The 12,784-nt window shown below is 45.9% G+C and overlaps 1 protein-coding gene across 4 annotated transcripts in view; it reads right to left on the reverse strand.

The window, feature by feature from the left end:
- The window catches only part of LOC113578635 (high affinity cationic amino acid transporter 1-like), a 13,613-nt gene extending 4,005 nt beyond the window's left edge, over nucleotides 1-9,608 (reverse strand). The window contains exons 1-9 of one of the 4 annotated variants that reach the window (XM_035534481.2): nucleotides 9,442-9,608; nucleotides 7,760-7,857; nucleotides 5,356-5,772; nucleotides 4,990-5,148; nucleotides 4,707-4,872; nucleotides 4,489-4,607; nucleotides 4,136-4,358; nucleotides 2,816-2,955; nucleotides 2,056-2,158 (exon numbers count right to left, since the gene is read on the reverse strand). In XM_035534481.2, coding sequence (XP_035390374.2) covers nucleotides 2,056-2,158; nucleotides 2,816-2,955; nucleotides 4,136-4,358; nucleotides 4,489-4,607; nucleotides 4,707-4,872; nucleotides 4,990-5,148; nucleotides 5,356-5,725 — 1,280 coding nt within the window. In that variant the 5' untranslated portion in view covers nucleotides 5,726-5,772; nucleotides 7,760-7,857; nucleotides 9,442-9,608. Of the gene's footprint in view, nucleotides 1-2,055; nucleotides 2,159-2,815; nucleotides 2,956-4,135; nucleotides 4,359-4,488; nucleotides 4,608-4,706; nucleotides 4,873-4,989; nucleotides 5,149-5,355; nucleotides 5,773-7,759; nucleotides 7,858-8,916; nucleotides 9,410-9,441 lie in introns of those variants that run through there. The other 3 variants (XM_035534482.2, XM_027012014.3, XM_035534483.2) reach the window with 3 other exon arrangements.
- Between the last annotated feature and the right edge of the window lie 3,176 nt (nucleotides 9,609-12,784).

Consider the following 12,784-nt stretch of genomic DNA (forward strand, 5'->3'; position numbering starts at 1 on the left):
TACTACAGAGGTACACACACTTACACAAGCAGGTTTTTACACTTTTCTATTCTTCCTGTCCTCTAGTTTCTAGGTTGCAATTTCATAATCAAGAGGAAAATTGACTAGATTTATTGTGATTTTTGCCCCACCTCCCCCAAGAAAAACAAGTTCAAGTTTGGTTTATTTGTCACATACATAGTCATACACAGTATAACCCGCAGTGAAATGGTTTGAGAGTGCTCTGTCCAAACTGAGGAAAAAGAAAACAACAAACAGGTGTATAGGGAAATTATATTATTTATAACCCTAAAAAAAAATATATATATATATATAACAATGTATGTATAATATGTTTATATACACAATGTATATATGGATATGTATAAATGTACACAATGTACAGTTCCAACTTGTAATTGAATATTCACAGTTACATGGTGGTGGTCCCCACAGTTGATCAATTTCCCTGATTCAGGGCCCGAAAGGCCTCTGGGAAGAAGCTCCTCTTCAGTCTCTCTATCTTGGTCTTCAGGGAGTGAAAGCGCTTCCCTGACCTCAACAGAGAGAAGAGCCTATTGTTTGGATGGGTGGGGTCCTTCACAATCCTCCTGGCCTTGGTCTGGCATCGCTTGTAGTAGATGGTCTGCAGGTCAGGAAGTTCCGTATGAGTGATGCGCTCTGCTGAACGCACCTCCCTTTGGAGTGCTTGTCTGTCCTGCTTGGTGCTGTTCCCAAACCAGACTGTGATGTTCCCCGTGAGGATGCTCTCGATAGTGCAGGTGTGGAAGTTCTGCAGTACCTTGGAGGGCAGTCTGAAGTCACTTAGGCGTCTGAGGTGGTAAAGACGCTGACGAGCCTTCTTTGCCAGGGAGTTGGTATGGCGGGACCAGGACAGGTCCTGCGAGATGTGAACACCAAGGTACCTGAAACTATCTACTCTCTCCACCATGGTTCCACTGATCCTCACAGGTTGGTAGTGTCGCTCCTGCTTCTTGCTGCAATCCACAATCTGCTCCTTTGTCTTACTGACATTTAGGAGATTATTTTCCTGGCACCAGTTCTCCAGGTGTTTAATCTCCTCCAGATAGGCCCTCTCATTGTTGTCCGAGATCAGGCCAATGACGACGGCGTCGTCAGCAAACTTGACAATGATGGTGGAGCTGGAAGTGGCTGTACAGTGAGTGTACAGTGAGTAGAGCAGGGGGCTTAGGACACAACCCTGAGGAGCTCCAGTGCTGAGGGTGAGGGTGGATGAGGCGCAGTTGCCCACCCGTACTGATTGTGGTCTGTCTGTTAGGAAGTTGGAGATCCAGTCGCACAGGGATGTATGCAGTCCTAGATCCTCCAACTTAGTAGTGAGTAGGGAGGGGATGATGGTGTTAAATGCTGAACTGTAGTCCACAAACAGCATTTTAACATAATTACCCCTCCCTTTGTCCAGGTGGGTCAGTGTGGTGTGGAGCAGATGTGCAATTGCATCATCAGTGGAGCGGTTGTGGCGGTATGCAAACTGCAGTGGGTCCATGGAGGCTGGCAGTGAAGATGTGATGAAGTCTCTGACTAGCTTTTCAAAGCACTACATCATGACTGATGTGAGGGCAACAGGGCGGTAGTCATTGAGGTCGGAGGGTCGAGGTTTCTTCGGGACGGGGACGATGGTGGATCGCTTAAAGCTGGACGGGACAACACCGAGCATCAGGGAGAGATTGAAGATGTCGGTGAATACCGGGGCTAGCTGGTCTGCGCAGGATTTGAGGACCCTCCCGCAGATACCGTCTGGTCCCACCGCCTTCCCGGTATTCACTCTTTTGAACACTCTCCTCACGCACTCCCCGTGATGATGAGAGGCCGCTGTTCTATGGTGGGCTGTGTGCATGCGCCGTTGGCTGCGCCAATAGCACCATAAGCGCTGTTAGCATTAGCGCTTCCATTTTAGGAGTGTGTGTGTGTACATTGTATGTAGCATATAGTAGAGTTTACATACATAACCCCCCTCAGGGAATACTAGCACACTAAAACTCACATCTACACAAATCTGAGGTCTTTAATGTTTTCTGACATCACAGCGTATACCTCAACACCAAGACACAGGCGGCCACCAGCGTGTATGCCAGAAGAGTCCCGATGGACATTAGGTCTACCAGGTCCTTCAGGTCAAACAGGAACGCCATCACAGCTGCACAGAACGCACACACACACACACACACACTTAACTGAAGAAGCATGACCACAGGGCTAAAAAAAAATAAAAAATACACAGACAAAATGGAATCAAGCTCTGTCAGTACACATGATATACATGATATTCATGCATATAAACATTTAACAAAAATACATGAGTCAATTTAGATAGAAAACAAAAATTTGACTCTGTGTGTTTAGTCATAGATACAAGCCAGGGATAAAATCCAGAAAAGAACTTGGATATCAAAACATGTACACTAACCCCCCTGCGGAAGTTGCCGTTTAAAGAATGAGAGGGATTTGATACAGACATGTCACAGTGTCCTGGAAAGGTTTCTAACATCTCAGGAGAACACCGCAACAGGTCGTGTCATGACCTTCTCGATATACAGTCATGTCCTAACGCTGTGTAATGCAACATTAGCTGTTTTCTAAGATGTCAAGTTTCCTTCTGGCGGTGTGTCCTTTTAGGGGCATGTCCTCCTGAGAGAGGAGGACATTAAGGTTCCCAAGGTTGTTCGCTGAAACCGATTCTCAGACAGAGCCGTGGGGTGGAGAGAGGGAGGGATATACATTGATTATCTGTTGTTGGGAGACAGCGCCCCTTACAGGAACAGGGAACCAGTCTGTTGGGTTTAATTCTCCTCACCTGCCACAAACCCTGAGGTAAGTGTAGCCATTACAGGGGTTTTGGACCTGGAGTTGATGTTGCCCAGGAACTTGAAAAGAAGACCGTCCTCTGCCATGGCCCATATGACTCTGGGCATCGGAAACATGGAGCCCAGGAGGCTAATGGACACACACACACACACACACACACACACACAGAGTTAGGTGTCTAGCTGTGCCATTAGTGGTCACCTGCAGTTTGTCTGGACTTGTTCAGTCACTCACTCTCGACACACTGACGTGTGCAAGAACCCCAGCAACACAGCTGTGACTGAAACGTCTTCCAGCCCAAAACATGCCACCACTATCATGTCAGCACCACCCAGACACCCCCCCCAGCGGTGGAGAAACAGCTGCACAGCATACACAGCCCCCGCAGTGAGTGAGATCTGTGCAGCTCATACAGCAGGGCGTGTAGCGGTACCATCACAGGCATGTTTCGCTCTCTCAGAGGCAGGAAGTGTAATGGGAGCCTAATATTAAACTCAGATCTCTGCTATTAACAGCCACAGCAGAGACACGGCATGCTGCACTCACACTCGCTGAATTAATCCTGGTATATGAATGAAAAACCCTGTGTCCTAAATATCCTGTTTCTCTGGAAACTTTTTATGTAACAATTATACTAATATTCATAATAATAATAATAATTTAGTTATTATTAATTTCAGTTAATTCAGCTACAACAGCAGCAACAACAACAACAATCACCATTATTAATACTATGCAAAAAGTTTCCAGAGCTATTTATTATTTAGTCATTACAAATTTCAGTTAATTCAGCTATAACAACAACAATTATCACTATTGTTATCCCTATAATTATTATTTATTAATTTAGTTATTATTTGTAATAACTAGCCATTTCAGCAACAATAACATCACTATTATTAATACTATGCAAAAAGTTTCCAGAACTATTTCATTTATTAATATTATTTAATCATTATTAATTTCAGTTAATTCAGCTACAACAGCAGCAACAACAATCACCATTATTAATACTATGCAAAAAGTTTCCAGAGCTATTTATTATTTAGTCATTACAAATTTCAGTTAATTCAGCTATAACAACAACAATTATCACTATTGTTATCCCTATAATTATTATTTATTAATTTAGTTATTATTTGTAATAACTAGCCATTTCAGCAACAATAACAACAATCACTATTATTAATACTATGCAAAAAGTTTCCAGAACTATTTCATTTATTAATATTATTTAATCATTATTAATTTCAGTTAATTCAGCTACAACAACAACAATAATAATAATATTGCCACACGGAGTCCCTACCTGGTGGACAGGGCGCACAACGACCCGACGCTCACGGCGTACGTAGCTCCTCTCCAGCCCACGTGTTCGAAGGCAGCTGGCAGCGGGCTGTTCTCGTCCAGCATGTAATACGGCATCATGAGCGTGAGGGCGGCCGACACGCCGAAGTACGCCACGAAACAGATGAGCAGAGACGCCACGATGCTGATGGGGATCGCTCTCTGGGGGTTCTTCACCTCCTCTCCTGCAGGGAAACACGGCGAGGCAAGAAGCAGCTCAGCGGCTTCAGAAAAGCCTCCACGGCTCCGTCCCCAGGAAGCCAAAGAACTAAAGAACACGTGGATGAAACACAGGACGTGGAGTCCGACACTCACCTGTGGTAGCGATACAGTCAAAGCCCACAAACGCGTAAAAACACGTCGCAGCTCCGGAAAGAACCCCCGAGAAACCGAAGGGCATGAAACCACCCTGTCCCAGACTCGCCTCTGACACACTGCATGCGCACACACACACACACAGCCCACATTAGCCTACCATCACACCAATAACAGCCCTTACTGGAACCGGAAATGCACCCACAGCGACGACTCACTTTTCACTAGAGCTGGTGTTGAGAATCTGCTGTGGACTCAGAGTCCAGTTGCTGAAGGTGCCTTTCACCAGTCCGGACACAATCACAAACATCAAGACCAGCACATTAATGCAGGTGAACACCTTGTTCACCATGGCCGACTCCTTCACACCGAACGCCAGCAGCCCTGCACATAGCACAGCAAAGGAACGCTGCAGAGAAACACACCTGGCACACCTCGCAGTACGGATCCGCGATTTGAACACACACCGGGTGATGTGCGCGTGATCCGGATGGGCCTTACCAGTCAGAACGAGGATGATGAGAACGGCGAAGATGTCCGGGTACTTTGCGAGGATCCCCGGTGCGTCCATGCTCATATGAGCTCTGTAGAACACCTCGATGCGGTTGTCTATCAGCCGATCAAATGTGGCACTCCAGGCCCGGGCAACGCTGGAGGTTCCTACGGCAACCAGGTCACGACACGACACAATGAACGTGATGAACTCAAGGCAACAGGTTAATTTTTAGTCGCAGACTGCAGCAAAGACGCACAACGCTCTCCAGATGACGAGAACAAAGTATTAAGAATATGACACTTCAACCTGAAAACCTTTAATTCAGTAATATTTTAACAACACTTTCCCTTCTGTGGCGGAGGTTTTCATACCTATGATGTAGGAGAGGATGAGGTTCCAGCCTGTGATGAAGGCCCACAGCTCGCCCACGGTAACGTAGCTGTAGAGGTAAGCAGATCCTGTTTTGGGCACGCGCGCGCCGAACTCTGCGTAACACAGGCCCGCCATGACGGAGGCCAGCGCGGCAATGAGGAAGGAGAGGACGATAGCGGGGCCGGCGTTGTCCTTGGCGACGGCCCCGGCCAGCACGTACACGCCGGCGCCCAGCGTGCTGCCCACGCCCAGTGCCACCAGGTCGAAGGTGTTGAGGCAGCGTGCCAGTCGCGTCTCCTGCGTACTGGAGTCGACCGCCTTCACACGCAGTAGCATCTGCCCAAAGCCTCGCAAAGTGGTCAGCACCATGGTGACACACACCTCACACACACACCTCACACAGCACGGTCAGACGCCTAGAACGACAGATGGAGACACGTCAGAACAGATACAACATCAACGGATGACGTGACGTTATGGTCAAACAGACGCTCCGATCATGGCCTCCTGCACACACACACATCGTTAAACTTAATTAACAGGATTAATGTTATTACATCAACTGTTCATCTGTAAACCAGGTCAGTTCATGTTTGTTTACAGTACATAACGAGTTGTTTAGCTACACACAACTATCATTCATGATGAATCATGAGTTTGGTTTCTGTCTCCAACGTATACAAACTGTAAAGACACAAATGATTGAAAAGTTCTAATTTAAGTTACATAATTGTTGTCTGTCTGTCAATCTGAGGTTATTAGAAGTTATTTTCAGATTGTGAGGTTTCACTGTAGAGATTTCTGTGATCAGGGTACTTTCTGAAGCTTCTGACTGCATCTTTAAAGTCCATTTTGGGCAGTGAGCTTCCGACTGTATCTTTAATGTCCATTTGGGCTTCCATAGGAATTCCAAGTCGAGCTAGTTCAGGACCCAGTCTGTTAGCAAAAACTGCAGCCTGACTTATGGCTTTGGACTCGGATAAACCTGACGTCAGTGGTGTAAACGAGACCTTACAGTAAAACCTTTTTATAGTGACTGCACTCACTGGCACAACAGCTAACGTGAAGTATTCAGTGTGAGACTAGACACTAGCGTGTGCCATTACACACCACAAAGTCCCAGTGTTAATTGAAGCATAAATACAGTTTGTATACCACTATACAACATGGGAACATCGTGGTACTTAAATCTACAACTGCAGTGAATTATCTTGGACTTAAGAGATATTTTCTTTGTGTTTCTTATGCAGATCAAATAAAAACAGAGTGTGCAAATACAGAATAAAATAATTCACACATTCAGAAGGAAATCAGATTAAAAGATTAGACTTGTTCAAGAACACCTGTGTAAATCTTAGTATAATGCCATGTTTCACTTAGCAGCTCGTAACACCTAGACTACACCACAGAGAAACCCTCAGAATGCCAAACAAAACCAATACTCCTCTCCCACATGTGTAAACAATCACACCTCAGAAGGAGGGCCTCCATCCATCTGCAGGTGCACACACCCATGTGGGGGGCACCTTTACTGGCTCTCTGCCAGCTCCCTGAGCCATCATTGGGTTAATGGTCACACACGTGACCAATCAGGCCCGAGGGACACAAACAGAACCCAGCCGTGTCATGTGACCCAGCACAGCAGCTGCGGTGGCCATGTTCACCACACACTGACCAGTCCATCACTCCAGTGCATGCCCAGTTCAGGCCCTCGCACGACCTACACAAGACCAACTCAAACACAGCAACAAGCTCCAGAGATGGCGTGTGTCGGAGAGCTCGGGAACGTTCAGACTTCTTCACCACAGCCTAGAACTCATTAACCTTTTAAACTACAGGCTTATTCATTGTGCATTCACAGACGAATACTCCTCAATATTTTTTATTTTTCCACATTGTTTTTACATTTTTTATATGCAAGTATCTACTTAGCATTAGGACCCACAAGCAGGTCCATGGAGACTAAGAAGTTAAAAACTTGAGCAATATCTTAGTTATTAACCATTCACAACCTTCAGTCATTGTCATGATAATTGGATTATTTGCTCAACGACTCCTGAAGGGATGTGACCTCTGCAGGCTGGCAGCTTCAGTGTGACTAACTTCAGGGAAAACCTGAACCAAACTCAAGTCCAAGAGCGCAGAGTTTCTAAGCTGTTTGCCAAGAGAGTACAACACCCTCACTGGCTCAGTCAAGAGCGTGACAGTATCGGCCCAGAGAGATCACATGTCCTTACTGAACGGAGCAGATGTCTGGCGTGACAGCAAAGCAAATACCTGCCACACACGACACCGGCCACAGGAATACTTAAAACATGTAGTCTGATGTATTAAAAAAACACTACCGTCCTCAACAAATTCCAATTACAGGAAACAGGAAAGGTGAGGTTACTACTACATTACCTGAAGGTCCCACCCCAATGGATGCAGATCGCTCACATGCCAGTGGAAGTCAAAGGGAGAAAAAGTTGGTATGTGATCGTAGAACACGCCCTGGAAGACTAAATATGGTAACGAATGAAATAGAAAAGACAATAGTGTGTGAAGACCTAGCACAACAGTCAGGAAGTGTGGCTACGTAGATCCACAGAGCATAGTAGCACACCCCCCCCCCCCCCACCCCCCCCCCCCCCACACACACACACATGAGGAGCACAGCCATGTACAACACACATTCCATTTGCCAATGTTCTTTTAAACGTATTTGCAAATAATCTCACTTAAAATATATTTAAACATTTTGCATCATATTTATTTAAAATGTCAGGTCCTCGGGTCAATCAAAACTGCACATGTCAGCAAACCCTCAATCAAACCCCTGTCAGGGTCACCCCCTCTCTCTCTCACACACACACACACACACACACACACACACACACACACACACACACACACACACACACACAGCTCCTCCCCTCCTGAGCATGGACTGTTGATGACCAGCTGTTATGACATCATGACAAATTAACTCCAGGTCAAGGACAACAATCAATCGCACAAACCAAAGGAGACAGAACACTACTGCAGCAACCTCTTCTAAAGTGTAGTGGAGAGGATTCCAAACCTCCAGTACACAGGACAAAACAAACGAAAGAAAAAAACAACAAAACCCAAAACACCACCACCTTAAACACACACACACACACACACACACACACACACACACACACACACACACGAGGTGAGCAGCACAACCAGGGTTCTCCTCTTCCAGCATTAGGGTTATGACCACTGGCTGGTTTTAGATGAATAATCAAATAAATGACCTCATTTATTATTTATGCATATTTTTATGGTGCTCTTTGAACACGTGACCGGTGTCGTATTGCAAGACAGTTACCGTTTTACGCCACACTTCACTTCTGCTGCAGTTTTAACAGTTAGAACATGTAAAATGTTCCCCCTCGTTATTGTATTTTAACCAAAACAACCATTATTTATTCATTTCAGTTTACAATGGTAAAATAGCCAAGTTGTTAACGGTTATACATTTTAGTGCGCTCAATTTTTCTGTCAGCCATTTTACAATTTTGGTAAGACAAGCACCACTGTGTGCTCACCATCCCCCATGGGAAGGCGCCCGCTAGCTGTCCGCCACCTGGTTGGAGGAGTCCAGCTCGTCTCAGTAAAAGCAGCAGTGATGCAAACGCGCCCGCACGTCATTAACTGACGCGTGGAATTATGCCGGACATCATCTGCGCGCGCTGCCGTCGGTAGTGGAGCACGTTGTGTCGCACGCGCGAGGAAACGCGTCGTAGCTCGGCTTCAGGAAATAAACGAAACGAAAGCCCGAACTGCTTCTTTACGGTGGCGCGTCAAACCGCAGCACATCGCGCGCTGTGCTAACGACGTTCACGAGACCCGCTCGCGGGCGTGTGTTGCATCAGCTCTTGGACCATGTGCACGAGAGGAACGAGCCACATCAGCGTACGCGCGCGCCACATCAGCTAGAGCACGCGTTAAGGAGAGCTCTGCCTCGCGTTACAAGTGCGTGGACATATCGGGACATATCGGGGTGTCTAAGATGAACAACAATGTCGTAAATGAAACACGACGGATACTTTGAAAAAAGTCTGAGTTCTTACCTCGCGGACCCTTCGGGTTCTGTTGGCTGTGAGCTGCAGTAGTTCCAGGAAAACTCCCGAAATCCGGCGCGTTATAACATTTAAATGAAAACTTTACTACTAAGACAGCGATGCCGTGCGCGAGGTTAGTGAACCATGCCTGCGAGCCCACTCCCGTGCGTTTCGCGAGACTGCCTCCAAGCATCACGCCCTGAAACATGACGTCATCAAAACTCATCGGCACGAGCAGTGGAACTCGGAGCACCGCGGGGATGGAGAAACCCTCCCGCGCGTGGAGCCTGGCCAGGCTGCTTTCTTCTTCACGTTAGGACATGAGAATGAGCCGATCAAGTTTCAGTCCTGCATCCTTCCTGAACTCACAAATATTTCAAATTAGTTCCGTCAAATGATTAAAAATAATTAAACGTTAATCACACGACTTCCTGCAGTTAACTAAGGTTCATAAAACCTTTATATTGCTATATTCTTCAGGGCAGGTTTTGTACAGAATGTTTCACGCACAGTGGCCAAAGTGGTTTACACAGACAACCAAGACTTACAAAGAAACATCCCCAGATCTGTCACTCCAGGGAAAAGTCCATAACTTAAAGAAACTCATGGTGTCATAAATATTTTTATAGTGTTTTAATCGGACAGCAGACTTTAGTTTTTATTTGTGATCGCCCTTGTGTCGTTAAGACGTCTGACCGTACCGCACTGACCAGAAACATGTCACAGAATGGCCAGTTTGTTCAGGGTACACGAGCGTCTCCCACCACGTGCTGGTGTACTTTGCGCAAACCTAGAAAGCGCGATCATTTCGTCAGTCCTGAGTGGCGAAAGGTTGCTTCAGTCCTGTTCATAACCTCAAACGCTGCACACCACCAAACACAGACTGTGCTATGAAACGGAAATATGCTTAATTTCTTTTTATCTTGTGGTGTTAGATGTTGAAAGTGTCAATACTGCAAAAGGCCGCATAACCCTCCATCAGTACGGCACGCGATCTACGGACCAGGCAGCAGAGGGCAGCGTCGCACCACTGCCAGTGCGCGAGATCTTTGCGCAGCGTGGTCTACACTGTGTCCTTGATAAGCGCGAGGACAAACTGCAGCCAGGTGTCCTAGAAAGACCTCTGAGACAGAGCGTGCTGACAAAACGCAACACCTGGAAGCACGAGGGCCCTCGTGAACTTCGCAATTTTAAAATGGAAAATAGTGATAAGACGAATCGTGCGGCTGTGTTGGAGGTTAAAGACTCGAGATTCAGGGCCAGACACGCGGTCGCGTCAGGAAAAGCACAAAGTGCTTCCACCTTTCACTCTTTATGCCACCTGACAAGTGAATATTTCTGGACTTCAAAATAGAAGGAATCCTGATTTTTAAAAAAATTACCAGATCAGTTTCAGTAATGATAATGTACCATTACAGTAAAGAAGACAAAAAAAAACCCCAACACAGTTCGTCTTATTTTTTTATTCCACATTTTGGTATGCAGACTGAAACCCATGCTATCAATAAAACCAAGCGGAGCAGGAGAGGCAAGAAAAGCACACAGAGAGGAAGGGCACAAATGTCTCCTGCCTGTTTCTGCCCTTATGGAGGAGTTGGAGGGCAGAATGGCACGTGCTTGTTCTTGATTTCCATCCCTGTACACAGCCTGACCACCGGGCTGATTAAGAACGAGGCAGCATCTCGGCGTGGCGAGGAACCCCGTGGCACCGGCGGCCGCTGCTCTCGCGTGGACGCCACGGTTCCTCTTAACATGTTCCACTGGAGAACACTAGTGAAAATAACACGGGTGGGGAGGACGGGCGCGATTAAGCAAGACGTACCTCCTTCAAACTCACGATGGCCCTTGTTCACAAGGCAGATATTTATGCAGAGTGGGGCTCTCATGCCTCTGGAGAGCTGAACAGGGTTGATTTTTTAAAGCTTTTGGTGTTATATAAAGGCAACCGTGGGCTTGGGAGCTCTCTGCGCGAGCCATTACAGGGATGGTGGTGGAATGTGAATGGTGCTGTCTGATTTGCTTGTGGTAGGAAGAGGAGATCAAACCAGCCATATGGGGCAGCAGTTAAAATAGTTTAGGACATGCTGCATGGCAGAGGGACTCAGGCAAGGAACACACACACACACACACAACAGATACAAAACACTCTACACACACACACACACACAACAGATACGAAACATTCTACACACACACAACAGATACAAAACATTCCCCACACAGATACACATCAGATACAGAATGTTCCACACACAACAGGACTTCTTGTTTGTACTGCCAATGAGTCAATGAGTCACTGCTTGCTGACATACAAACTGGCACGTTACTGTGCACAATATAATCAGGTAGGAAAGGTAAGAAGCCACAACTATAATATAATATATCTAATGATGACTATCACCCCTTTAAAATAAACTAAACAATATGTTCAAATCAACACTGATGTTCAGGACAAATATAATAATGACAATGTAAATCAAAAAATACAAAAATGAATTACACAACACAGCATTTATGTATAATGTTATTTTCACTCAAAAATGACTGAGAAACAAGGAATTGGCAAGTGCGTCACAATGTAAATGGAAAACAGGAAATGGCAGCTTCAGAATATCAGTCACTTCCTCTGGAACGGCTCTTAAGCGGCTAAGAGATTTACCCACTGTTTACCCACAATTAATTCACTTTCATCTTTCACAAATTAAAAAATTATTGCTTTTTTAATATGAAAATTGTACTCGTTAAACAACAGATTTAAGCAAAATGGTTGAAAAGGAAATACAAGCAGAAGTCGTCTCTCTGTGAGCCTCCGTGGACCAGCAGACATGAACAGGATAATTATTGTTATCTATGTATCTATCACTTTCACCTGACGGGGTGGGGGCGGTTCGGCTTGTTCAAACCACACACACACACACACACACACACACACACACACACACACACACACAGAAAGGGGAAGGTGCTGTTTATTCAGGAGCTCAGGTTTGGAATAATGTATACACAGACATTTTCCATGGAGGATTTAAAAGCAAGTCTACATCATCTCTAAGCAGCAACTCGACTTTAATGAGAAACCCTGTTGTTGGCCAGATAAGGCGCGTACACAGAGCAGCATCACAGCCCATGTAGCACAGAGATGGCCCACTGTTTCATTAAAAAATAAACTAGAGAAAAACGGGCAGACATTAAGAGCAAGACTTTTGTGGTGACCCGAGAGAGTTTAATGGAGATGTTTACTTCACCAGAGCTAACTGGAAGCGACACAGCAACCAAGCATCAGAAGACCATCGGGGAGATGCAGTCCACATCAGGTGGGACATGTTAGCTCAGAGTGTGTGCACGTTTCACT

The sequence above is a fragment of the Electrophorus electricus genome, chromosome 17, assembly GCF_041902795.1.
Source record: "Electrophorus electricus isolate QZ-2024a chromosome 17, ASM4190279v1, whole genome shotgun sequence".
Taxonomy (NCBI): domain Eukaryota; kingdom Metazoa; phylum Chordata; class Actinopteri; order Gymnotiformes; family Gymnotidae; genus Electrophorus; species Electrophorus electricus.